The 23,866-nt window shown below is 63.4% G+C and overlaps 3 protein-coding genes across 11 annotated transcripts; 1 reads left to right on the forward strand and 2 right to left on the reverse strand.

Moving 5' to 3' along the window:
* Positions 1-307: 307 nt before the first annotated feature.
* Positions 308-3,213, reverse strand: NQO1 (NAD(P)H quinone dehydrogenase 1). Of its 2 annotated transcripts, XM_026719865.2 has the most exons (6): positions 2,776-3,213; positions 2,419-2,583; positions 2,193-2,323; positions 1,899-2,012; positions 1,495-1,596; positions 308-1,044 (listed from the first exon to the last, which is right to left on the reverse strand). In XM_026719865.2, exons 1-6 carry the CDS (start codon positions 2,780-2,782, stop codon positions 661-663), a joined length of 903 nt encoding a protein of 300 aa, XP_026575650.1. In that variant the 5' UTR covers positions 2,783-3,213; the 3' UTR covers positions 308-660. The 2 variants fall into 2 exon arrangements, with proteins under 2 accessions (XP_026575650.1, XP_087796477.1); XM_087940351.1 differs by lacking the exon at positions 1,495-1,596 and having other exon boundaries at positions 516-1,044; positions 2,776-2,907.
* Positions 3,214-4,894: 1,681 nt separating this feature from the next.
* On the reverse strand, positions 4,895-7,641 carry NOB1 (NIN1 (RPN12) binding protein 1 homolog). Its single transcript, XM_026719863.2, has 9 exons — positions 7,439-7,641; positions 7,228-7,360; positions 6,953-7,086; positions 6,765-6,836; positions 6,348-6,494; positions 6,062-6,232; positions 5,869-5,966; positions 5,643-5,787; positions 4,895-5,361 (listed from the first exon to the last, which is right to left on the reverse strand). The coding sequence occupies exons 1-9, from the start codon at positions 7,589-7,591 to the stop codon at positions 5,092-5,094; spliced, it is 1,323 nt and encodes a 440-aa protein (XP_026575648.2). The 5' UTR covers positions 7,592-7,641; the 3' UTR covers positions 4,895-5,091.
* A 26-nt stretch (positions 7,642-7,667) lies between these two features.
* On the forward strand, positions 7,668-23,580 carry WWP2 (WW domain containing E3 ubiquitin protein ligase 2). 8 transcript variants are annotated; one of them, XM_026719859.2, is made up of 24 exons: positions 7,668-7,756; positions 8,150-8,211; positions 9,126-9,273; positions 9,561-9,682; positions 12,326-12,466; positions 12,785-12,881; positions 14,150-14,271; positions 14,443-14,614; positions 15,588-15,677; positions 15,878-16,052; positions 17,732-17,786; positions 18,723-18,804; positions 18,950-19,078; positions 19,204-19,282; positions 19,373-19,444; positions 19,532-19,620; positions 19,978-20,137; positions 20,569-20,702; positions 20,924-21,064; positions 21,246-21,366; positions 21,922-22,026; positions 22,186-22,282; positions 22,376-22,448; positions 22,548-23,580. In XM_026719859.2, the coding sequence occupies exons 2-24, from the start codon at positions 8,163-8,165 to the stop codon at positions 22,645-22,647; spliced, it is 2,553 nt and encodes an 850-aa protein (XP_026575644.2). In that variant the 5' UTR covers positions 7,668-7,756; positions 8,150-8,162; the 3' UTR covers positions 22,648-23,580. The 8 variants fall into 8 exon arrangements, with proteins under 8 accessions (XP_026575644.2, XP_087796468.1, XP_026575646.2 ...); XM_087940342.1 differs by having other exon boundaries at positions 22,380-22,448; XM_026719861.2 differs by having other exon boundaries at positions 15,908-16,052.
* Positions 23,581-23,866: the final 286 nt, after the last annotated feature.

Below are 23,866 nucleotides of genomic sequence, written 5' to 3' on the forward strand. Positions count from 1 at the left end.
GACTCCCCATTGACTTTGCTTGTCAGAAAGTTGGGAAAGGGGATCATGTGATCCCTGGACACTGCAACGGTCATAAATATGAGCCACTTGCCAAACATCTGAATTTTGATCACATGACTCTGGGGATGCTGCATGGTCGCAAGTGTGAAAAACGGTGGCCATAACTCACTTTTTTCAGTGCCATTGTAGCTTTGAACAGCCACTAAATGAACTGTTGTAAGTTGAGGACTACCTGTAGCTATTGTGGAGTGCATAATATTCTTTCACACAGTCTGGCAAATTCACCACAGAACATTGGCGCAATGTGCACATTCATGGCTTTTATTTATTTCACTGAGAACATTCACAGACAGAAAAGGAGGGACCGCGATCAGTTCCTACCTAGCACCAGACAGGTTAGATTCAGTAGCTGGACTTGGGATTTAAAAAGCAAGCACTGAGTTTAGCACCCTAAATATGCAAAGAGAAAAGGTTTTAGGCAACGCGACTGCTGAAGCAATGCTAGCGGGCTTTGATCCCATCGGTGGGCAGCCCTTCAAGGCAACCGAAGCCCCAGATTACACCACCAAGAGAAAGAATAGAGCTGGGTAGAAAACCTGCCTGAAGGATCGGACATTGTCTTAGCTGGGCACTCGGGCAAGGCTCTGTTCCCTGCACCTGCTAATTTCTAGGGGAGGGGGAGAAGTGGGCTTGTGGCCCCTGCAACCCTACAGAGCTTCTCAGTGGGACAGTTACTTCTCCCGGGGCCTTGACCTGGCTGTCTGGCGGGAATGGCTTCCCCAGGTGCTGGCCCACAGCCAGCCCGTATTTCTCCTTTTCCTGCTCTTCCCGGACATCTTTCTTTAGCACAAACCCCTTAGCAAAATTCAACTCAAAAAGGCTGCTTGGGGCAAAGCTGAGGGGTTCCTCTTCCCAGATGGCTGCCAGTCTCCTCTTCCAGTCCTCCAGGATCTGGGAGCGGACATCCTCCGGAGTGTGCTGGCCAATGCTGAAAGCAATCTGGGGAGCCAAGACTTGGAAGCCGCAGAAATGAAGGGTGCCACTCTGCATGGGCGAGAAGCAAAAGGGCCTTAAAGCTTGCCTGGAGCCAAGCCAATGCACCACCTTGGCGTTTTGCCTTGGAGGAGCCACCCATACCCTGAATACCTTGCCAGATCCACAGAGCCAAGGGCAGCGCAAGGCCGTTCTGTTACTTGGGGATAGTTTATTTGACTATAAACAGAAATCTTGCCAGAGACGAAATCAACTGTCGGCATAACTACTATAGATAATACTCTGTGAAATGCTGGGGGTTGGGGTGGCCACCTTCGCCCTCTTTCTGCATACCAGAGATTCTCTTTGCCCCTCCCTCCTGGGACTTTGGACTGCATTTCACCACCTGCACCTACATGGTTCTGGCCTTTGGAAGTGCAAGAGGCTCCTGAGGCTGGCATTTCAACCAGACACTAAGCAACATCCCCATCCTCACTGGGGCCTCTGCTCGTCCTTTCTCACCTGTATTGGCCAGAGCAGGATGTTAATGTCTCCATTGATGCCCGCTGGGGTGTACATGGAGCCCATCCCGCCAGTGGTGAAGGACAGCACGGCCTTCTTCTTCTGCAGGCAAGCAAAGCAGGCAGGCAGGCTCCTGTCACCACCACTGCTGCCCGACTGGCCCAAGTGCAGCCAAGGGGGGAGCGGGCTCTGCCATGACCCTGCTAGCCACAGACAGCACGGAGGCTCAGGGCCAGCATGAGGGGCCCTTTGGAGTGGCCAGAAAGCGGCGGCAGCTGATGCCAGTTGGGTTTGCATGGCGGATGCCCGCCTGTTGGCCCCCATTTCAGTCTCGGGTGGGGACCGGTGGCCCGGCTCCCTTCAAGCGGCCCCAGGCGGCACTTCCCTCCCCCACAGCCGCCTACCTGGAAGGGCCCCTGGTCGTACATAGCGCCGTAGGAGTAGGCAAAGCCCTGGATGAGGATCCGGTCGAACCAGCCTTTCAGAATGGCTGGGAGGCCGAACCACTGCAGCGGAAACTGGAAGGCAAGCAGCGCCGGGCGCCATCAGGGCGTCGCGGAGCTCTGCCTGGCCTGGCTCGGACCCCCCACCCCCAACCCCTAACCCCAAAGGCGGCGACTGCGCCGGAGCGTCAGCCGGGAGATGCGTCAGCCCCGCCGGGCCCAGATGGGGCTTGGGCGGGCGGCGCGGGGGCCCACCTGGAAGATGACGAGGTCGGCGGCTGCCAGCTTCTCCACCTCGCCCAGGATGTCGCTGCTAAGGCGGCCTTCCTTCCAGGCCAGCCCGGCCTCCTTCGCGTAGTTGAGGTTGCGCGGGTCGTCGGGGTCGCCTGCGGGGGACGGGCGGAGGTTAGGAGGCGGCGGAGGCGCCGCTGCCCAAGGAGAGAGGCCGGGCAGGGGGCCGGGCCGGGGCGGGGGTCGGTACCGGCGAAGTCCGCGCGCGACAGGACCGGCTCGAAGCGCTGCGCGTAGAGGTCCGAGACGGCCACGCTCCAGCCGCCGCTCTCCAGCGCCTCGACGGCCGCCCGATGCAAGGCGTGGTTAAAGGAGCCCGGTTCCTGGTGCGCCAGCACGATCAGCGCCCGTCTCGCTGCCGGGAGAAGAGGAGGAGGAGGAGGAGGAGGAAGGAGGCGCTGGCGGGCTCGGCTACCACCGCGAGCAGCCAGAGGAGCGGCGGCCCGGGCAGAGCGGGAGCCCGCCGCCCCGACCCGGCGCTGCCTGTGCGGCGGAGCTCCGGAGGGGCGGCGGCTGGGCGAGGGGGCCCGCCGGGAGGGAGACTTACCAGCCATGGAGGGGATCGGGGGCACCGCGGCGGCAGGGCGAGCGAGCGAGGAGGCTCCTCTAGCAGCGGCAGGCGACGGAGACAAGCAGCGCGTCGAGGGCCAGTGGGCGAAGCTGGCCCGGCAGACCCCGCCTCGGCTTCGACCGCCGGCCTAAGGGAGCAGCGCTCCCCACCGCGCCACCCTCCGCCTCCCGTCGGGGGCGGGGAGGCCTCTTCCCCGGCCTTCCGCTCTCAGGCCGACCGCGGGCGCTCAGCGGTGCGGACGGCGTCCCGGACAGACGGCGCTTCGGCAGACCCTCCGGCCGGCCCTCTCCCCGCTAAGGGCAATGCCGCGGCCACCGGCCCCCAGGTGCGGCCCCCCGTCTCTGCCTCCTTCAAAGAGGAGCAGCTGCGATGGAAGAAGTCGCAGCTCTGGGAGCATGAAAGCGAGGCGGCATCAGCTCCCTGGGGCCCCTTGGACCACAGGCCCCGTGGCAACCCTGCTGGTATCCACAGCAGGAGAAGGCGGGCCCCAGAGGGCCTTTGTCCAGCCCAAACAGGTGGATTCCTGCCAGCTAAAGGATGGCCCTGCTCTGGGTGCACCCCCCACTGGCCCCCACAGCCTTGGACCACTGAAACATCCCAACCGGCTTATGCAGGAGCCGCTTCAAGGACAGCAGAGGCCTCTGCTGCCAGATTTCCATGTAGGTGGGAAGGTAGAGCGTGCAACAGGCCCCTCAATGTGCAGGGAGAGCCCCTCTGGTCAGCTGAAGGCAAAGGGGGCGCAGGTGGCTTTGGCCCCTGCAACTTGGACTCAAACACAGGCCAGAGCAATGGGCACAGCAACCTAGTGATTATTCAAAGTGATGTTAGCCCCCCTCCCACCAGAAAGGTCCAATCTGAGTGAGTCACTGGGACTTCTTCCAAGCTTTTGGGTTGTGCCTGCAAGAGACTGATAGTCCAGGTTCAAAGTTTGCTCTCTCTCTCTCTCTCTCTCTCACACACACACACACACACACACACACAGAGAGAGAGAGAGAGAGAGAGAGAGAGAGAGAGAGAGAACTTGTGACCATAATCTCCAGGCTCCATTACAGTCACAAATTACCCACCTCCTTCAGAGGTGAAGATTGTAACATAAACAGCCACATCAGCTGAATTGACCAGAGCTGGTGAAGCAGCATCCAGTTCAAAAATTCAAGGCCAAACAAGCCACTGCTCAGCCCCAGATCAGCTCCACGGGAAGACCAGAATTACACTTTCGGGAGCGGGGCTGTAAGAGTCTTTCCCTCCTGTCCTCCTTAGCGCCAGAATGCTTGCCTGCCAAACGTTTCTGGCCTGTTTCCTTCAAGGCCACCTTCCTTCCTCATGGCAGACACAGAGCCCAAGGAAGAAGCTCTGATGGACTTGTCTGGCGAGGGTGGGTTCTTGGAAAGGAGCCAAAGCAGCGCAGATACCCAGGAGGATGGAGTGGCCTTCACAAAGCCTTACCAGTTTTGCTGCAAATTCTGGGCCTGGGCTCACATGACACCCCAGGCAGAACAAAAGCAGTGGGTAAAGTTTTGGGTTTGGGGGCTGAAGGGGTTGCAGAGTTCAAAGGTCAGCGCACCAACCCAGGAACTGGGCACTAGCACTTTCTGAAAAGCAAACTGTCTCTTCCAGGTTCTGTGCATTTAATCACCCGTGGCTGCTGAAATACAGCAATCTTGCAAAAGATTCTTTTTCACAGGAAACTCTGCTGGAAGAAGTTTTAATTCCTTTCTTCAGTCTGCAAGGGATCTCTCAAGGGATAAAATCAAAGAATGTAGGACAAACAAATTTGCTGAGCCTCCCAGAAGGATGGTTTCATCATTATGCATGTTTAAAGCCAAAATCCCAAAGGGAGGTTGCTGGCATCTGCTAATGTTAGGAAAGCCAAGATGCACGTTTGACAGATGAATTACACTTTAGTCTTAAACAGCTGGAGCATCTTGGGAGAAAAGTAACACAAAACTGGCCCATCTCCAGCCATCCAACTCCATTCTGGGTTGCTGATGAAAACAAGGAAGGAAAAGGAAGGACCTCTCTGTTGTTTGGGCTAACCACAGGGAAAACTAGAGAAGCGTCTCCGGAGGGAAGTTTCCACCTGCTACACCAAGCATCACTTGAAAAAAGCCAAATTTATTTTCTCCACATCTAAAAAACAGCCAGAGTTGAAAAAAAAGCCAGGGTTTATTGCAAATACTGCTTCTCTGCTTCTTGAGAGTCCAAGTCAACTTTCTCCCTGCAGCCCTTTCTGGATTGCGTCACAACAGCCCTTTCCCCCATGGCCAAAGGGCTGAATCCGGCCTCTCTTCCTCACTTGTTTTTCAGGCACTTCTTGCGACTCATGTTCGGGTTCAGGCGCCTCCTGCCTGCACCCAGCGCCGCATCCCGGATCTGCAGATTGGCTGCCCGGCTGTGAATGTCGTGTTCAGCAAAAGGAGAAACTCCAGCCACATAGTCGGGGTCAAAGGCGTTGGTCTTCTGCCTGGCCTTGCGGGAGAGCCGCTGCTGCGGGAAGCGCTGGTCCTCTGTCAGGTGGGGGTTACTGGCGTGCTTGCCTCCTTGCGGGGCTGGCAGGGAATGCTGTGGAGACAAGCCCGGCAGGCCGTTCACCCCGGAGGCCGTGGCCTTCCTTGGACTGCAGGGGCCCTGAGAAGCCTTGACCCGCCCAACTGGTTCTCTGGCCTGGGGCAGGTGAAGCAGGGAGTGGCTGCCTAAGGTAGCTTGGCTGCTCCCAGCCCAGCCCTTCTCATGCGGGGTGTATGTGTGTGTGTGTGTGGAGAGGCGGGCTGGAGCATTGGCGGCCCTTGAGCTAGAGGGTGAAGGGCAGGCAGAAGCAGACCACCCGGATGGGGCAGACTCACCCGGAGGCCACGTGGGTTCAGGACTTTGGGGTTCTGGGAAAAATGTAGGTGAAAGCTGCCATCATCTTTCACTGTCACGGCCACTTTCTTCAGCGTCTTGTTCCCACAGTGGGGACAGAAAAGCCGGGTCATCTTTGACGTTGTCCTAGAGAGCAGCACATCAGCCCCATGAATGCCCCGTGGCTTCCCAGCCAGCAGGCAGCCTGTGCGCTTGCAAACCACGTACCTGAAGCAACCGTGGCAACGCAGGATGTAGCTGCGGGCATGTTGGATCAGCAGGCCGTTGAATGCCAGCACATGCAGCCCCATCTGCAGCAGGACATTCTGGGAGAGACAGGGAAAAGGCAAGTCAGGCGGGCTCAGAGCATGGCCAGGCCCAACCGGGGTGAACAGCGGGCTGCCTGGTCTCGCCTGCTTGCCTGCATAGCAAAGTCAGTGGTGATGCAGCCAACCTGCACCTGGGCAGGCTCACTCCCCCAGCAAGGGCTCTGCTGCATCCGCTCAATGTTCCTCGGTGTGATCCAGCCGTCCTCCTCGCCGCTCTCCTGGCCTTCAGGGTCCTCCGCCTCCAACAGACGAGGGTCTGCTTTCTGTGCAGGATGGAATAATTGGGCAGGACCACTGGCACTCGGTACCTGTCCAGCCTACCGTGCCAGTCATGCAGCCGCCCCAGATGTGAGGGAAGGGAGGCAGTGGATCGCCTACCAACAGGCCTTCCAGGTCCTCCTCTATGTCAGGCAGAGGGCTCCTCCAGAACAGGAAAGAAGAAAACTCAGTCTCTGCAAGTGCCACAGGATCTCCCGGATCTCTTTCTGCTACCAAAGGGATCTTCTCATTCCCTGGGCATTTTGTCTCAGGGTTGAAAGTGAAAAACCAAATGAATCTCAGCCTCCCCGGGGCACCTGTCGGTCAAGGCAGCGGCTGCGCCCAGGAACCGGCAAAGCAGCAGCCCTTTCCCTGCCTCTTCCAGCCTCTTGCCTTGGGGAAGGCTTAGTGGGAGGAAGGAGCTTCTGCTGAGGCTCCCAGTTGGGGCTTCAGCACCAGGGCCAGCCAGCGCTGCTCCTTCCAGGGCCAGGAGCAGGCGGGAAGCTGCCCCACCGGAGCGGCTGACCCCACAATTACCTGGGGGGGGACATGGAAGCCAGGAACGTCAACCGGTGCTTCGGGGTGACGGTGTGTTAAGCTGAGCTGCACCTGCAGAAAAAGACGGCGCTGTCTTGAGCGGAGGGCAGCAGCGCCAGGGCCCCCTTCCCCACTGAGCCCCCTCCACGCCGGCAGCTGCGCGGCACAAAAGTGGGCGCCAGAGGTACCTGAGGCCGTGGCTCCGTCCGCAGGGGGCGCCCCCCGCCGTGCTCGGCCTCCAGCTGCAGCGTCAGGGCCAGGACCTGGATGTCGGCGGCGGAGAGGCTGCGGAAGTCGCCCGTCTGCTTGGAAAACTCGCTCACTGCGGGCATGAGAGAGAGGCCGCGCTTGCCTGGGGCGGGGGTGGGGGGCAAGACCCGGGGAGGCGAGGGCGGGGGCTTTTCGAGGGTGGTGGTTTCGAGGGGTGGAGGTGGGGGGAGGCGAGGAACGGGCGGTCACTCACCTAGCCGCACGTGCTCGGGGAAGGGCTGCCGGAGGAGCAGCTCGAAGGGCAGCCCCGCCAGCCGCCGCCGCGCCGCCCGGTCCCGGATCTCAGCCAACACCTCCCGGGTGGTGTAGACGCGCCTGCCGATCTCCTGCGGGGACAGCGGTTAGCCCGGCTCGCCCCTCCTCCACCTGCTCCCTCCGCCGCCGTCCACCCACCCCCGCGGTACCTGGAGCGGCGCCCCCCGCAGGAAGGCGCTGGCGTCGGCCACGAGATGCTCCACGGGCGCCATCCTAGGCCCGGCCAGAGAGCAGGGACGCGCCAGAGCCTGCACCGACGCCGGAAGAAGTGCCGCGGTTTCCGGGTGGCCCCCGCCATTCATGCGTCCGCTCTACCCGTCGCGCTCCGCTCGCTGGTCCGTCCGTGCCCGGGTGACCCGCCGTCACGTGACAGGCTCCAGAGGCGGAAGCGCTCGGGAGCCGCGCCGGCAGCCGCAGCCAGAAGCCCCGCGGGGCCCGGAGGTCGCAGCGGCCGCGTCGCTCCGCAGGTGGGTTGAGGGCGGCCGTGGCCGGGAGGCGAGCCTTGCCCCTCGGCCCGCTCCCCGACGGACTTCGCCCCGCTCCCCGACGGACTTCGCCCCGGCAGAGCCAGGCGGGGCCTGTTTCGCTCCGCTGCCGCCGCCCCCCGGAGCCCCGCGCGGCCGAGCCGCAAACCGAGCCAAGCGGAGCGCCCGGGGCCACCGCCGCCGCCGCCGCCTCTGGGCCGCCCTTTTCCCCGCGTTGCGGCGGATCCCAGCTCCGGGCTCATCCCGCGGGGGCCGCCGAGCTCAGGGGAGCCCCTCAGCGGGGTGAAGCTCGGGCGCCCGGCCGGCCTCTTTGCGGTGGGGGAGGCTCTGCGGCCGGCCGGCCGGGAGCTGAAGCGCCGCGCTGTCGCCTTGCAGGGCTGATGATGCGATGGCCTCGGAGGGGCTTGCTGGGGAGAAATCTCCGCTCACCGTGAAAGGTGGGTCCCGCTCCGCCGTAAGGCTGCCCTCCTGCCCGGCCCAGCTCCGTCGCCAGCAACCGCGTTTGCCTGCCCGGGTGTCATCGGGGCCGCCTTCCTCCTCCTCCTCCTCCCGCCGTAAAGGGGAAATGCTGCCGGGTTTTCGCCTGGCGGCATCCCCTCAGCGGGCCGACCGGAGCTCTGCCTCTGCCCTGGCAGCCCTGCTAAGAGCGGGGGTTGGTGGTGGGGGGCCCTCCTGGACGGTCCCGCCGCTGTCCCGGCTTCTGTTGCCGGGAGACGTTTCCTCGGAGCGTCCCCTGCGCCTCGGGTGGCCCAGCTTAGGCCTTCCTGGGCTCTGTCCCTTCCCTCACAGGCTCCCCATTTCTTGAAAGCTCCCTGCCTGGCGTTTATTCTTCCCGTTTAGTGACCTTGAAAACCTCTGTCACTCCGTGGCCTTTGGAACCAGGAGCTCAGCCTGGTGCAGATGCAGCATAGTTGGGGGAGACCCAACCGGCCCCCTCGCCCCTCCCAGCCCGTGGAAGGAAGGGCCTGCCTAGGTGGCCCCTTCAGGCCCGCCAGCTGCCTGCCATGTCTCCTGAGGGCCAGTAGGGGGCTCCCAAAGCCCAGCCGCTTCTGGCCGGCCCTGGCGCTGCCCTGGCGCCCCCCCTGGCTCCACCTGAGACGGGCCTGGGGGGTGCTGAGCTCCCTCAGTTGGGCGTTGTGGCCCATGGAGGCAACGGTTGCTTTGCACCTGGGAGGCTTTGGCTAAATGCTTTCAGTCAATTGAAAGGGAAGCCGGTGGTGCCCTTTTGGCCCCGGACCCTGCCAGGCAGATAAAGGGCGGGTGCTGCTGTGTGCAGAGTGGCCTGGTGGACGGCTGGGAGCAGAGGCCGGGATGAGGGTGAGCGTCAGCCTGTCCCTTCTTCCTCCCACAGTTGTTTCAGCCAAGCCCAAGGCCCAGGGCCGCCAACCTCGCATCACCTCCTTCGTGGAGGTCGTAGCAGACGGACTCGCCAGCGAGGCCAAGAAAACGGGCAGGCAGACCGGGAGCTCCGAGCTGCTCTGGAATGAGAGCCTGGTGCTGTAAGGACCGGGGCCCTGAGCAGTTGGGGGAGGGGACAGCCTTGTTCCCTCGGCCGTACATCCTGCTCCATGGAAGCCGAGGGCTGGGGGCTGTGGCAGGCAGATCTGCGGGAGGACTGGGTGCAGATTGCTCTGCCGCAGCTGCCTCCGGGTTGGCCTGCTCTTCAGGGCGGAAGGCTGGGTGCTCCCGCCTGCTGCTCTCGGGTCTGCCTGGTTCCCCCCTCTTTCGGAATGGTTGGCGGGTCAGCTAGTCCCAGGGCTCCACACCCCGTCCTCCTCTCTCCCAGGAACGTCACTTCTCAAAGCCGCCTGGATCTGAAGCTCTGGAGCTGCCACACCCTGCGCAATGAGCTGCTGGGAGTGGCGTCCGTCAGCCTCTCCAGCGTGCCGAAGCAGAGCCAGGGGAAAGGTACCTCTCTGCTCCACTGAGCCCTGGCCTCGCTGGGCCTCCTGGCAGCAGAAACGCCCAGCCGGGAGAGGAACAAGGCCGCCTTGTGAGCAGCCGGGCGGCCTTCTAGGCCCGCGGTGGGGCGATGGCAGCGGCAGCAGCTGCCAAGATGAAGGCCATCCCTCCTCTGGCTGCTGGCCATCTGCTGCCCCGCTTGGCAGGGACCGGGGTGGCCCTGGGCAGCCACGGGGCATGAAGAAGGTCTCCATTCAGGGGCAGCACAGCCCTCCGTCTGTTCAGCGCAGCTCCTCACCCCCCGGCTCTCCGGCAGAGGAAGCTGCTTGCTGAGGGGGGCCGGGCTGAAAGGAAGCGGGGCATGGGGGCTCCAGTTTGGCCTGCCGATCTCTACCCCTTGGGGCGGGGGCGTCAGGTTGACCCAGGAAGCACTGGGGGCCCACCCTGCCTGGGGCACACTTAGTGGCTGGGGCAATCGTGGGGCGAGCCTCCCCTTTCCCCATCTGCTGGCTCACCTGAGCCATCCTCCTCCGTGGGTACAGTGCTCCTTTCATAAGGGGAAAGGCCGTTTGGGGGAACAAGTGGAAACAATTCCGTGACGGCAGTGGCCTGCCTTTGGCTGCAGGGAAAGGCTTTGAAGGCTGGAGCTGGGCCCCGGGGCGACACTGCCCCAGCTGTGGCAGGCCAGAATGGGAGGGGTGCTGGGTGACGGGGAGGCCCGGCTGCTCCATCCCCTGCATCCCCCAAGGGCGTCTCCCCGGCTTAGCCCAGGAATGGGGCAGCCGGGGGGCTGGGAAGCCCCTCGATGGGAAGAGCGGGCCTGTGGGTGGACTGACCCTCCTGGCTAGGCCCTCCTTCCTTAAGCTGGGACCAAGCTGGCCAGGCTCTGAGGCAACAGAGCCCCACAGGAGCTGCCTTCCACCCTACTGGGGGAGACCTTCCTGGGGTCAGCTGAGCCCTGCCAACCGCCCTTCCTCCCTGAGCAGCTCTCCCTCCGCCCCTGCTGCTCCTTGAGGGCCTCTCAGGGCTGCTGGGGGGGCTGGGTAGACTGATGGATGGACAGGCAACCCTCTGCAGCTTGAGCGGGGGTGGGTGGGTGGGGGTCTGAACACACCCAGGCCCCCTCCAGCACCTCCTTGCAAGGGCCTCTTTGCTCTCCAACCTTAGGGGGAGGGGTCTCCCTTTCCTGCCTGGCCTGATGAGCGCAGCCCCAGTGGTGTCTTAGGGCTGGGCTGGGAGGAGGCCCTGGGCCAAACTGGGGGCGGGAGGGGAGTTGATTTCCTGGTTGTGGTTGTACCTGGAGCGGTGGGTGGGTGTGTATGGGGGCGGGGGGGTTAAAGGAAAAGCAGTCAGCCCTGTGGGTGAAGAGCCCAAACAGAGTCCTCCCTGTCCCGCTTCACCGTTTGCATTCAGGGATATTTTGGGAGCCCCCACTCAGCCCCCCCCCCACCGCTTTTGCTGCTGCTGCTGCTGCATGCAGGGAGGGGGGGAGGGGGGGGGAGGGAGGCCCCCGAGCAAAGGCTGCCTTCTCTCCGCAGACACCAGCCCGGCAGACGGCTGCTCGGCATGGGGGCAGCCCTCCCCCAGCCTGCACCTCAGGAGACACTGGGTGCGGTGGGCGCCTTTCCCTTCCCGCACACACAGAGCCGGTCGGCTGCTGCTTCTCGAACTCGTGCAGCCCGTTATTTCCAGCTTTTTCCACGCAGCGTCTCTGGGTTTCCAGATCTTAAAGTATAGAATCAGGACTGAAAACAATGTTCCAGAAGAGAATCTGAGCGCTGTTTGAAAAAGAGAAAATGCTGTTTTGCAATTCAGAAATGATGGTTCTAAAATTATTGTTTTTTCTTTTCTGGCAATTTTAATGCACTCGTTTGTCATTAGTTGCAGTTCTGAGGTGCTTTTATGTACCCTTTTCAAACACTGAACCTCTCCCCCCCCCCCCAGTTCAAAATTCAGGCTCTTCTCCTTCCTCCCCAGGCCGAATCTCCTTCCCGTGTAAGGGGCATTGTCCCCAAGCCCAGTTCCTCTTTTCTGGAGTCGGTTCCACTCCCTCCGCCCATCCCAGCTCCTCCTCCGGGCCTGGGCAGGGCTTGGGGGAGGGGGGCTTGGGGAGCGACTGGCATGCTTTCCCCCCGCTGTGGCTCCTGCCCCCCCGACCTCCCGTGGGAGTCCCAGCCAAGGGAAGCTCTGCTGCCCGACTCAAGGCTGGCCTGCCCTTGCACCCCTCTCTGGGGAAGCCCCCGGGGGCAACTGAAGGGGGTCTGGCCTGATGGGGGCCCACAAGGGGGCTTTTGAAGGATGAGCTGAACCCTCTGCTGGGAGGGGGCTCTCATCTATGGGGAGGCAAAGAGGACCTGGGGTGGAGCAGCAGTGGGGAACTGGACTGTGGAGGTGGGGCAGAGCAGACGGGAGGGTCACTATGGGGCATCTCCCCAGCATGAAAGGAGACCGGGGGCGCTGCTGGGCGGGTCCCTTCTGGAAACCGGGCCAGGGGTGGAGGGTCTCTGCAGGCTGCCTTGAGGCTGGAGTTGGGCTCCTGCTGGCCCCAGGAGGGAAGGCCGTGGCCCCTGCGGGCTGTGGGGGTGAAGAGGAAGAGAGCGGAGCTGGGGCCTTGTGGGCGCTGATGGGCCGTGGCTTTCGCCCTCGCAGTGGAGACCAAGCCGATGACCCTGAACCTGCAGGCCGAGAACAAAGGCGGCCTCCTCTCGGGCGGTGAGCTGACCGTCTTCCTGGATGGGCCTGGCATTGAGGCGGGCAGCCTGACTAATGGCGTTGTCGCAGCAGACGAAGGTGAGCAAGCAGCAGCTGCCCCCAACGGGTGCCCCTCCCCGCCCCCGCCTGCCTCTGCAGTAGCCGGGGATGCTCCCTGGGGAGCCTGCAGGAACCCCCCACGCTGCACCCTCTGGTCGGGGGCTGGGGCTGGCGCCTTCTGGGAAGGGGCTCCGAGGCCTGCCGGAAAGCACCCACCCAGGAGCTGCCCCACAGAAATCCTGCACCGTTTCTCCAGGCCGGCCTTCTCCCGCAAGCCCTCCGTCCGGGGGGGGGGGGGGGGCTGGGGATGCTGCCCAGGCTTGGCTCTGTGCGTTTCCCAGCTTCTTGCTCTTCTAGGACCGCAGGGAGCCAGGAGGGAGTCCGGGGGCCCAGCTGCATCCTCGGAGAACAGGCCCCAGGCCCCCAGCACAACCTGTCTTGGTGGCTGGTCCAGGTAAGGCTCCGGAGGGGGGCAGATGCCCGAAGGCTCCCTGGGCTGCAGCGGGAGGAGAGCCGCCCTGCCCTGCCCTTCTGGCTGAGGTGGGCCTGTGGGGCCTTTTCAGGGGCCCTCACCAGGCTCCCCGTGGGTCCCTTGGCGGCAGCAAATACTCCCTGGCGTGCCGACTCAGGAGCTGCCCCTCCTCAAACCCACCCTCTCGGGATGGGGGGGGGCGATCCCCCCATTCGCTGCACCTTTCCTGAGTGAGGAGTCAGGGAGGGGAGCCGCAGCCCCTGCCCCACTGGCTGACTGGGCTCCTTTGCCACCCCCCACCCCAGTCTCCTTGGTTGCTCTGCCCGTTTGCTTCCTGGGCCTCCTACGGGCATTTGGGTGGGGAAACCGAGGGCCTGGCTTCCTCCCCTGGCCTGTGGCTGTTGCTGCCCGGCTCCCAAGTTAAGCGCTGCCTTATAAGCACTGCCCTGGTTCACTTCCACGAGCCATTAAAAGGCGGGGCCAAGTCAGGAAGGCTACCCCCAGCCCTCTGCCAATCCGTCGTCCCTTGGAAGCAGCCACGGAGGGGAGGGGGGCACAGCATGCCAGGGGAGCCTCCTGCCCTTGTTGGTGGGCTGGTTTTCTGCAGGGTCCTCTCCTCTCCCCTGTGCCCAGCCTGGTGTTAGGCCCAGGGCATTTTGGGTATGTGGGATCGTGCCCCTCCTATCAGGTGAGTCAGTGGGTTGACTGTGTTAATTCATCTTTGGCATCAGTCTTATAACACGGTTCTGCGAGCGCCTGAGGGGAGGGGGCAGCCCATCTTTCTGCAGCCCGCCTGGCTGAGGATTCTGGGAATTGGAGTTCCCCAAGAGAGGCCCCTCCCTGGCTCCGGCCTGGAGCGTTGAGTGGCCCTTGCAATGGGGGTGCCGAGCAGGGACAGGCTGGCCCGGGCGAGGGCGGGAGAGCCGCTTTCCCGACCTTTCCCTTCAGCCCTCAGCCAGGGGCGCCCAGCCCTCCTCTTCATTCCAAACCGCTGGGCCCCCCAGGCCCCTGGGATGCTGGGGCCCAGCAGGAGCACGGTGGCCTCTGCGCCAAGCATTTCCTGGGGCTGCTAAACCTTGGGGCTCCCAAAAGGAGCCCCGTCAGGCCCCCCAGAGGGACACGGAGGCCTCTGGCCCAGGAGCCAGGGGGACTAAATCCCCGGTGCAGGGGCAGCCCCACCACCTGGAGGTGTGGGCGTGGGGCGGGGGCGGGCGCTGCCAGTGGTGATCTTCCCTTTCTTTCCTCCCCAGAGTCCCCGGGTCGGCAGCGGAAGCCCCCAGGCAGAATGTGACCCCCCTGGAGCAGAGACCAAGCCTGAAGATCCAGTCTCCGCAGCTGGGCAGAGGCCAGGAGGACAGCCAGGGCACGGCAGGTTGGCCTGGGCAGAGGGAGAGGCCTGACCAGCAGCCCCTAAGTTGACAGTTGCACTCGGGGGGGGGCTCCTGACGTTGCCCTCTGGCTGGGGCTCCTGGGGGCGCCTGGGGCATCGGTGCCACGGTAGGGAAGGCGCTGTTGAGCCAAGGGAGGGGCTCTGTCTTTGCAGGGAACGGAGAGTCCGAGAGCCCTGCAGCCGAGGCCGAGGAGGAGCCGGCTGGGGCCCCGGAGGTGCCCCCCCAGCCCAGCAGGGCTCAGCCCCCCGCAGAGGCCGAGGAGGCAGGCCCAGGTGTCCAGGCCTCCCAGGCAGCAGTCCAGGCGCTGGAGACTCTGCCAGCCGGGTACGGGGGTGGGGGTGGGGCGCAAGGGGTCCTCTGCCTGGGAGCCCCAAGGGAGGGACCGTCCGTGGGTGTGTCCAGCAGATGAGAGGTGGGGCAGCTTTGGGGCAGGCCTGGCAGGAGAGGCCGGCAGCCTGGCGCACGGCTCTGGCCTCCTTCCTCCGCCAAGCCCAGAGGCCTCCCGCATGTTCCGATGGAAGCGCTCCAAGGACGGGGTCTCCGGGGTGGGTGTGTCACCGCCAGGTACTCAGTGCCTCCTTGTGTAGCTGTGTGAGCCCTGTTGTGCTCGGCTCAGCAGCTGCTGGAAAAATCCCAGCCTCTCAGCAGCTCTTTCACCCCCGGCCTCGCCTGCGGTGAGAGACTGTCTGCGTGTGTGGGGGGGGGGGGCAAGATGCCTGTCTCCAAGCCCTGCACCCCTTCCCCCAGTGGCTTCACACCCCGATTGGCGCTTGCCCTCCCTTCTTCTCCCCTTTGCCCAGCCCCATTGGGGGCGGACGGCTTCCAAGGGCCGGAGCTGGGCTCTGCAGAGGAGCCGCTTCCTGGGGACCCCATCCAGAAGTGTCCCCCCCGCAGCGGACTTAGTGGCTGCCCTCCAGTCCAGCATCTGCTTCCTATCAGCAGCACGCCTGGCCTGGGGACAGCCAGCCACTCTCGCGGAGGCAGGGCGTGCACCCACTCACCCTTCCCCTGCCTCCTGTGCACACAAAGACGCCTTATGCTGCCTGCCACAAGCAGAGCCCAGGCCGCAGCTCCTTGCGCAAGGCCGGGCCTCTTGCTTGGATGGCGAGCGTGGCTCCACGTGGCCGTTCTGCTCCCAGCAAAGCGTGTCTGGGTGGCTGCGCTTGGCCAGTGGCTGTGGCTGGCAGGTGCCCCGCGCGGAGGAGCTCCTGGACTTCGGCCGGAGGGGAGGAACCGGGCTCTCTGGGAACAGCCCCTGCGGCTCCCTTCACTCCCTCCTCTGCCTCCTTGCCCACAGTTGGGAGCAGCGGGAGCTGCCTAACGGGAGGGTCTACTATGTGGACCACAACACCAAGAGCACCACCTGGGAGCGCCCCCTGCCGCCAGGGTAGGTACTGCGAGTTGCAGGGCTCACCCAAAGCCCCCAGGGATTCCGGCTCCAGGCAAGCTGGCCCCCAGCCCCCGCCCCCCCCCATCCAAACACCCCCCTGGCCCTGGCCAGCAACCCGGAGGTGCTGAGCACCCAGCGACACGGGGGACCCCGAGGGAAGCCAAGTTAACCTGGTGAGGGGCTCCTTTTATGTGCAGCTGGGAGAAACGTGTGGACCCCCGTGGCAGGTATTACTTTGTGGACCACAACACACGCACCACCACGTGGCAACGCCCCACTGCTGAATACGTGCGCACCTACGAGCAGTGGCAGAGCCAGCGCAACCAGCTCCAAGGCGCCATGCAGCAGTTCAGCCAGAGGTTCCTCTACCAGGTAGGGGCCTTCACACACACACACACACACACACCAAGCCCCCCCCCTTTCTCTCAGAGGCAAAAGACCCTGCCCAGAACCAACTCCAGGTCCAAAGGAAGTCTGGCTGGCCCCCCAGTTCAGGCAGATCCCTCTTGTGACCCTCCCCGAGCATTCCTGGATCCTGGGATCCTCCTGGCTTCACTGAATCTTCCTCAGGCAGAAGCAGGGGCAGCAACTCAGGGCGGGCAGTAGGTGGGCAGGAAAGCAAAGAAGGGAAAGGGAAGGGAAGGGAAGGAAAGAAGGAGAAGGAAAAGAAAGGAGAAGGAAAAGAAAGGGAAGAGAAGGACAGAAGGAGAAGAAAAAGAAAGGGAAGGAAAGAAGGAGAAGGAAAGGAAAGGGAAGAGAAGGGAAGGAAAGAAGGAGAAGGAAAAAAGGAAAGGAAAGAAGGAGAAGGAAAGGAAAGGGAAGGGAAGGAAAGAAGGAGAAGAAAAAGAAAGGGAAGAAAAGGGAAGGAAAGAAGAAGGAAAAGAAAGGGAAGAGAAGGAGAGAAGGAGAAGGAAAAGAAAGGGAAGAGAAGGAGAGAAGGAGAAGGAAAAGAAAGGGAAGAGAAGGAGAGAAGGAGAAGGAAAAGAAAGGGAAGGAAAGAAGGAGAAGAAAAAGGGAAGGAAAGGGAGAAGGAAAGGAAAGGGAAGAAAAGGGAAGGAAAGAAGAAGGAAAGGAAAGGGAAGAAAAGGGAAGGAAAGAAGAAGGAAAAGAAAGGGAAGAGAAGGAAAGGAGAAGGAAAAGAAAGGGAAGAGAAGGACAGAAGGAGAAGGAAAAGAGGAAGGAAAGAAGGAGAAGAAAAAGGGAAGGAAGGGAAAGGGAAGAGAAGGGAACGAAAGAAGGAGAAGGAAAGGAAGGGAAGAAAAAAAGAAAGGGATGCTCAGAAGAGGCACCTTCTCTCCCCTTCATGGGCAGCACAGTCGGGGGCAGGATCAGGCCCCTGCCGTGTGTGTGTGTGTGTGTGTGTGTGTGTGTGTGTGTGTGTGTAGCAAAGTCCCGCACAAGCTGCTGTGTGCAACAGCTTTGCAGTCCAGCCTAGGACTCCCCCAGGTGGGACTGAGCCCTGCGCACCTGGGGGCACAATGGCTTCCCTTTCAGCCTCCCGGCCGGCCCACTCCGGAGACCCCGCTGGGAGGGGGAGGGGGCTGGGGGCTCTCTAAACAAGCAGCGGCTGCTGGCAGCCGGTTGCACCTCCCGGCCGGCCCCTTTGCCCGCAGACGCATAAAGGTGCTTTGTACCGGCCTGGGCGGGTGGGGGGCAGGGGCGACGCCTGTCTGGGTGGCATGAATGTGCCCTCTCAGGCCGAGTTCCTTTCGCGGCCCCGTGCGAGGGGGCGGCGGTGGGCGGCCGGCCGAGCCAGGAAGCTCTGGGCGTGGCGGGCTTGTGGGAATGATTTCATTGGAAAGGCCTGCAGTATTTTTCCCTCTTGCCCGGGCTTGGAGGAGGCTGGCCGTGCGGCTGCGGTGGGGCTCCTGGCCTCAGCCAGCCCGGGCCAGAGGCGCTCCCACTGCTGCCCTGAGCAGGCACACGCCAGATGCCGCGCAGCTCCCTCCTCGGGCCAAGTGGGCCCAGCGGGCAGCGCCAGGGGTGCGAGAGGAGCCACCGGCAGCTGCCTCTGAGCCTGACCCGCCGGGCCCTGGCTTTGCTCCTTCCAGTCCTCCGGCACGGCTGCGGACAATGACCCCTTGGGCCCGCTTCCTTCTGGCTGGGGTAAGTACTCCGAACTCCCTGGCAGCCAGCTCCGGGCTCTGGATTCAAATCCTGCCTACTTCCTTGTCTCCTGCTAGGAGGGGCCTCTCTTGGAGTTCCTGCGCTCAGCCGTGTGGGGCAAGGTGGGGAGGGGGAAACTCTGTCTCTGAGGAGCCCAGCTGCCCGGGAACCTGGTGGCTGGGAGGGGGTTGAAACGGCCTCTTTGGGGCAGCTGTGTGGCCCTGGCAAGCTAGGGGGTCAGGAGCCCACCTGCTCCGGAGTGACCCACACCGTCCTGTGGTAGTGAAGCCTAGTGAGCGCTGGCTTGGAGCTGGACCAGAGTCCAGAAGCTCCCAGTGAGAGTCCTCCCTTGGGCAGCCTAGCGCACCTCACAGGAGGCTAGGGAGGATGGGGAGGCAGCGTTCTGTACACTCCCCGGAGTTGTGCCAAATACAGCTGGGTGGTCAGTAATGCTTTTCTCCTCTGCCCTGCAAGGCTGGAAGGCTTTTGGGGGGGCGGGGTGTGTGTCAGCGTGGGGTGGGGAGGGGGGCTGGGGCAGAGCCGGATGGCAGGACCTTCAGAGCTCTGCCACAACAGCCCCTCAGCAAGACGCCCGGCCTGGCTCCTCGGCCTGAGGGCCCAGCACCCGCTCTGGGGAAGGGAGCCCCGGCCCGGATGGGAAGGGCCTCTCCGCTTGACCTTAGCTGCCCCCCCCGCCTTTCTCTGAGCCGGGGACTGAGCAATGGAGCGCCCCTCCCTGGGCCTGTCCAGTCCTTCGGGGCCCGTCTTACGCAGGTTTGGGCTCTGCACCAGGCCTTGGACTGGCCAGCCCAGGCTGACGGGGGCGCAGAGCAGTGCCTGGAGCCCTTTGGGGCCGGCTTCCCTCCTGGTGGGGCTTCCCAGGGGGCTCCTGCCCGGTTGGCCAGAAGTGCCTCCCCATCGCGCCTTCCCTTGCAGAGAAGCGGCAGGACAACGGGCGAGTGTACTACGTGAACCACAACACCCGCACCACCCAATGGGAAGACCCTCGCACACAGGGGTGGGTAGCCCTCTGGCTCCGCTGGCTGGGGAGCCGGGCTGGGTGCTTCTGCCCCAGGTCCGGCCTGCTCCTGGAGGGGCCATCAGGGGGGGAGGAAGGGAAGGCGGCCCATCACCAGCTGGGCCCCCTTCCCTCCCGTGGCCAGGATGATCCAGGAGCCGGCACTGCCCCCTGGCTGGGAGATGAAGTACACGAGCGAGCGGGTGCGGTATTTCGTGGACCACAACACCCGCACCACCACCTTCAAGGACCCCCGACCCGGGTTCGAGTCTGGGTACGTTCCCCCTGCCTTGCGAACTCTGCGGCTCCCCATGGCCTAGCGAAGTGGGGGGGGGGGGCTCCCTGGAGCTGGAGCTGGTGCAGTGCTCGGGGCCCCTTCACCTCCGTCCTCCCTCTTAGGAGCAAGCAGGGCGGCTCCCCTGGCGCTTATGACCGGAGCTTTCGCTGGAAGTTTCACCAGTTCCGCTTCCTTTGCCACGTGAGTCCCTGGGGGAGGGTCGGCCGGGGAGGGGGCTGGCAGGGCAGCCAGCAGGGTCCTCACCGCCCTCCCTCCCTCCCTCCCTCGCAGTCCAACGCCCTCCCCAGCCACGTCAAGATCAGCGTCTCGCGGCAGACGCTCTTCGAGGACTCCTTCCAGCAGGTGAGGCTCAGCCTTTTTGGGGGGGCGGGGGAGGCCCCCTGTCCACCCCCAGCCCCCTCCGACCCTCTTGGTGGCTCCTCTTTCCAGATCATGAACATGAAGCCCTACGACCTGCGGCGCCGGCTGTACATCATCATGCGTGGAGAGGAGGGCCTGGACTACGGGGGCATTGCCCGGTGAGTGGCCAGGGCACGGTGGGGGTGGGGCGGGGCTGCTGGTCTAACCCCCGGAGACTTAATGCAGTCGTGCTGGAAGGTGCGGAAGGAGCCGGGCTGCCACGGACCTCTGCCTGCTGCCATGCGGCCCCCCCCCCCGCCCAGCCCTCCCTGCTGGGGCACCTGACAAGTTTCCCGGTGTCCCGCCAGTGGTTTTACCCTATGGTAGGTGACCTGGTGCTGTTCTACCACAGGGTAGAACCACGGACGGGATGCCGGGGCTCTGCACCAAGCGAGGCAGCCAGGGCTGCGGGGGAGAGGTGGGGAGGGGCTGCCGGGTGGGGGAAGGAGCTTCACCGGCCGTTCCTCTCCCCCCAGCGAGTGGTTCTTCCTCCTCTCCCACGAGGTGCTGAACCCCATGTACTGCCTCTTCGAGTACGCCGGCAAGAACAACTACTGCCTGCAGATCAACCCTGCCTCCTCCATCAACCCTGACCACCTCACCTACTTCCGCTTCATTGGCCGCTTCATCGCCATGGTGAGCCAGTCCCTCCCTCCCTCCCGGTCCTGGGGGGCGGGGGAACGAGGCTGCCCGGCTGGCCGGGACTAAAGTCCTGGCATCCGCCCGGCTTCAATGCTTTGGGCAAAGGTGGGTCAGTGGGGTGGGCAGCAGCCTGGCTGGCCCCCTCCCGGGGCAACCTCTTTGCCCAGTTGAAGCGAAAGGGGCCCCCACCTTGGTCGTGTTGGAGCGGGGAAGCCGCCCGAGTCTAGAGCTGCCAACGGAGGCAGAATCTGCTGGCACCAATCTGATAAAAGAGGGAGGTTTTTGTGGGCTCAACTGATGCCGACGCTTCTGTGTCGCGGCGAGGGAGCCCCCGGGGCTGTCGCTCAGCGCCCCAGAGATGCCAGAGCGCCATTCAGGGTCTTGGGGACAGGAGTGAGGCTTTGAGGGGTCTCCTTTCTTTGCAGGCACTCTACCACGGCAAGTTTATCGACACGGGCTTCACGCTGCCCTTCTACAAGCGGATGCTGAACAAGCGCCCCACCCTCAAGGATCTGGAGTCCATCGATCCCGAATTCTACAACTCCATCACCTGGATCAAGTCAGTTCTCCCCAGGCCCCTCGAGCGGCCCCCCCAGGGGAGCAGGACCACTCTTTGGGAGGGAGGGAGGCGGGGGGGGTAAAGGGGGTGGATTTCTAGCTGTGGCTAGTTGGGGTCCAGCTTTTTAAAGCCTCCCAGGGGAAGGGCCTGGGAAGGGCGGATGGCCCTGGGCGCCTTCGTGCCTTGCGGAGCCCCCAGTCCAAGCCCGCTGGTGCTTGCAGGGAGAACAGCCTGGAGGAGTGCGCCCTGGAGCTCTACTTCATCCAGGACATGGAGATCCTGGGCAAGGTGACCACCCACGAGCTGAAGGAGGGAGGGGAGAACCTCCGGGTCACTGAGGAGAACAAGGAGGAGTACATCATGTGAGTCGAGCCGCCGGCCTTCCAGGCAGGAAGGGGGCCTGGGCGCTTTGGCCGCGTACTCCTTCAGGGTGGTGGGGGCCCCACCCGAGCGGGGTGGGGGGGGTCGGGAGTCGCTTGGGACACGCGCAGGGCAAAGCAGCCGGGCCAGAGAGTTTGGCCGAGTGCAGCTCCCTCCTGGCAGGCTGCTGACGGACTGGCGGTTCACCCGGGGTGTGGAGGAGCAGACCAAGGCCTTCCTGGACGGCTTCAACGAGGTGGCCCCTCTGGAGTGGCTGCGCTACTTTGACGAGAAGGAGCTGGAGGTGAGCAGGTCGGGACCACGTGGGGCCTCCAGCTCTTTCCTCGCCTGGCTGAGGGAGGGAGGCCACCGATCGGCAGTCAGGATTGGTTTGGGTTTGGGGGCTCCAGGTTTTGGCTCCCGGAAGCTTCGTGGAGCGGTCCTGAGGTTTTCTTGGCAGGCCTCCCAGCAGGCGTCTGTCATTGCCTTCCCCCTGGGGCTGAGAGGGGGTGGCTGGCTTTCCTGGAGTCTGCCTGGCGCTTGAAACGCAGCTCCAAGCCCGTCAGTCAGAGGAGCTCAATCTGCTGCGGATGAGGGGGGCCTTCCACGCTTCCCTTGGAGGGAGGGCCGGTCTTCCCCAAGGCCAGGCGGGCAGAGCCGACGTGCCACGCAAGGAGGCCCATGCAGGCGGTCTGGTTGAATTCCTGGGCAAAGGCACCTGTGGAAACACCTTGGATTCAGGCGTCCTGGGCCTCCTCCGTCAGCGAGGAGTTGCCGTCTCCTTCGGCAGCTCAGCCGGCCTGCTGGGAGCGCTCGGCTCAGGCTGACACAGCCGGATCTCTCGCCGTTTCCTCCCCAGCTGATGCTGTGCGGCATGCAGGAAATCGACCTGAGCGACTGGCAGAAGAACACCATCTACAGGCATTACACCAAGAGCAGCAAGCCGATCCAGTGGTTCTGGCAGGTGAGCAGCCAGAGAGACCCAGAGGCTCTGCAGCCCCTCAGCCCTGCACCCTCTGTCTCTGTGTGTGTGTGTGTGTGTGTGTGTGAGAGAGAGAGAGAGTTCGTATTCCCGGGACTGGTCAAGAGGCCTCCCGTCACCCCTCCCATCTGGTGGCCGCAGGTGGTCAAGGAGATGGACAACGAGAAGCGAGTCCGGCTCCTCCAGTTTGTGACCGGGACCTGCCGCCTGCCTGTCGGAGGATTCACGGAGCTCATTGGTAAGTCTGCCTGCCTCCCACGGAACGGGCGGGGGAGGCGGGGCCCCTTGGGGAGGCCAGGCGTCCTTTTCCTCCACTGCTCCTCTCCATCAGGCAGCAACGGACCCCAGAAGTTCTGCATTGACAAAGTGGGCAAAGAGACCTGGCTGCCCCGAAGCCACACCTGGTGAGTCAGTGTGGCAGGACCCCCACCCCACCACCCCACCCCCCCACCCCCCGAAAGGGAGCCGAGCTGCTCCTGCTAACGGGCCCTTCCCTCCCTCAGCTTCAACCGGCTGGATCTGCCTCCCTACAAGAGCTACGAGCAGCTGAAGGAGAAGCTGCTTTATGCCATCGAGGAGACGGAGGGATTCGGGCAGGAGTGAGGGGAGCCTGGAAGGAGCCCGAGAAGAGCCATCCTGCCTGCCAGGAAGGACGGAATCCTGGGCCGCACAGCACGGAGGGATTGTCTCGGGGACCCCTGTAGAGGAAGGCCCCCCTCCTGCAAGGCTCGGATCCCAGAGCCGCCCCCCCCGCCCCCCCACATCGCACTTCCCTGGCATCCCAGCCTCTATCATGGGCACTTTGGGTCTCGTGCAGGCCCACCTCTCCCCACCTTGGGTCCAGCTGCTCCGGCCAGGGCCTTTCCTCACCCCCAGAGCACTTGAGTCGTCCCCGTCCCCACCCCGCCCCAGACAGCATGCCCAAGCTCCCGCCAGGCTGGCCCCGAGGCCTTCCCTCTCGGCCGCTGAGCTCCTGCCAGTGGCTGCGCTCCAGCTTGGCATGGGAAGATGCGGCTCAGGGCAACCCTCCCCGTTTCCAGATGGGGCCCGGCAACCTTGGCTCCTTTGCAGTCCAGCTCTTGTTGTCTCTGGAGAGCCCAGGCAAGAGGCAGGCCTGGAGCCTGGCCACAGCAGGCCCCGGGAAGCATCCTGGCTTGCCTGTCCCCAAAGGCAGGCAGCACCAGGGACAGTCGACGGCCTTCCTTGTGGCTGATCTGCGTGCGAATGTCTGGATTCCGATGGCCCCAGCCTGAGCTTGTGGCTGGAAAGCTAGAGGGTTACCCAGCAGGGGCCACTCCGGTCCCAGGAAGGGCGGGCTTGTGCATCTTAATGCTCTTGGAGCGGCCCTTGGCCTCCACAGAGGGTGTGTATATGAATGTGTATAAAAACATATATATGTGAATATATAAATGTGTATATAAATGTCTCTGGACACCAAGAATTGCAATAGCTTTGGATGGGATCCTCAGTAGTTTTGTACTGCACCATCTGCCTCAGTGATGCCGCCTCTTGTGCAATAAACTATCTGCAGCTGCTCAGGCGTCTCTGTGCTCCAGGTGGGGAGGGGGCTCATTTCCAGGTGAAAAGGAAGGGGGCCTGTGCTCACGGGAGCTCCCTGCCTCTTGGGCCGGCGCAGCGCTCTACTTGTTCATAGGGTGAGCCGCCTCTCATCTGGCTGAATGGCATCGGCCCAAGTGCCAAAGCTCAACTTGTTTCCTCTGGCGGGAAGCGGGGGGGGGGAGGTTCTCCCTTACCCGGCAAATGCTTTGGCGGGGGCCCTGTGCCAAGGCAGGCACCTAGGGAGAGCGCCATGGGCCTGGTG

The sequence above is a fragment of the Pseudonaja textilis genome, chromosome 11, assembly GCF_049901715.1.
Source record: "Pseudonaja textilis isolate UNSWEBS1 chromosome 11, rPseTex1.2, whole genome shotgun sequence".
NCBI lineage: Eukaryota > Metazoa > Chordata > Lepidosauria > Squamata > Elapidae > Pseudonaja > Pseudonaja textilis.

Excerpts from the sequence above, each read along its gene's own strand:
- NOB1 (XM_026719863.2), bottom strand. The coding sequence starts at position 7,591 with ATGAATGGCGGGGGCCACCCGGAAACCGCGGCACTTCTTCCGGCGTCG. Across the intron at positions 6,837-6,952 it reads GGACGGAGCCACGGCCTCAG|GTGCAGCTCAGCTTAACACA; the intron begins GTACCTCTGGCG and ends CTTTTTCTGCAG. Across the intron at positions 5,967-6,061 it reads CCACTGACTTTGCTATGCAG|AATGTCCTGCTGCAGATGGG; the intron begins GCAAGCAGGCGA and ends TGTCTCTCCCAG.
- NQO1 (XM_026719865.2), bottom strand. Across the intron at positions 2,013-2,192 it reads CCGACCTCGTCATCTTCCAG|TTTCCGCTGCAGTGGTTCGG; the intron begins GTGGGCCCCCGC and ends CTTGCCTTCCAG. Across the intron at positions 1,597-1,898 it reads ACGACCAGGGGCCCTTCCAG|AAGAAGAAGGCCGTGCTGTC; the intron begins GTAGGCGGCTGT and ends GCTTGCCTGCAG.
- WWP2 (XM_026719859.2), top strand. The coding sequence starts at position 8,163 with ATGGCCTCGGAGGGGCTTGCTGGGGAGAAATCTCCGCTCACCGTGAAA. Across the intron at positions 18,805-18,949 it reads GAAGACCCTCGCACACAGGG|GATGATCCAGGAGCCGGCAC; the intron begins GTGGGTAGCCCT and ends TCCCGTGGCCAG. Across the intron at positions 19,621-19,977 it reads GACTACGGGGGCATTGCCCG|CGAGTGGTTCTTCCTCCTCT; the intron begins GTGAGTGGCCAG and ends CTCTCCCCCCAG.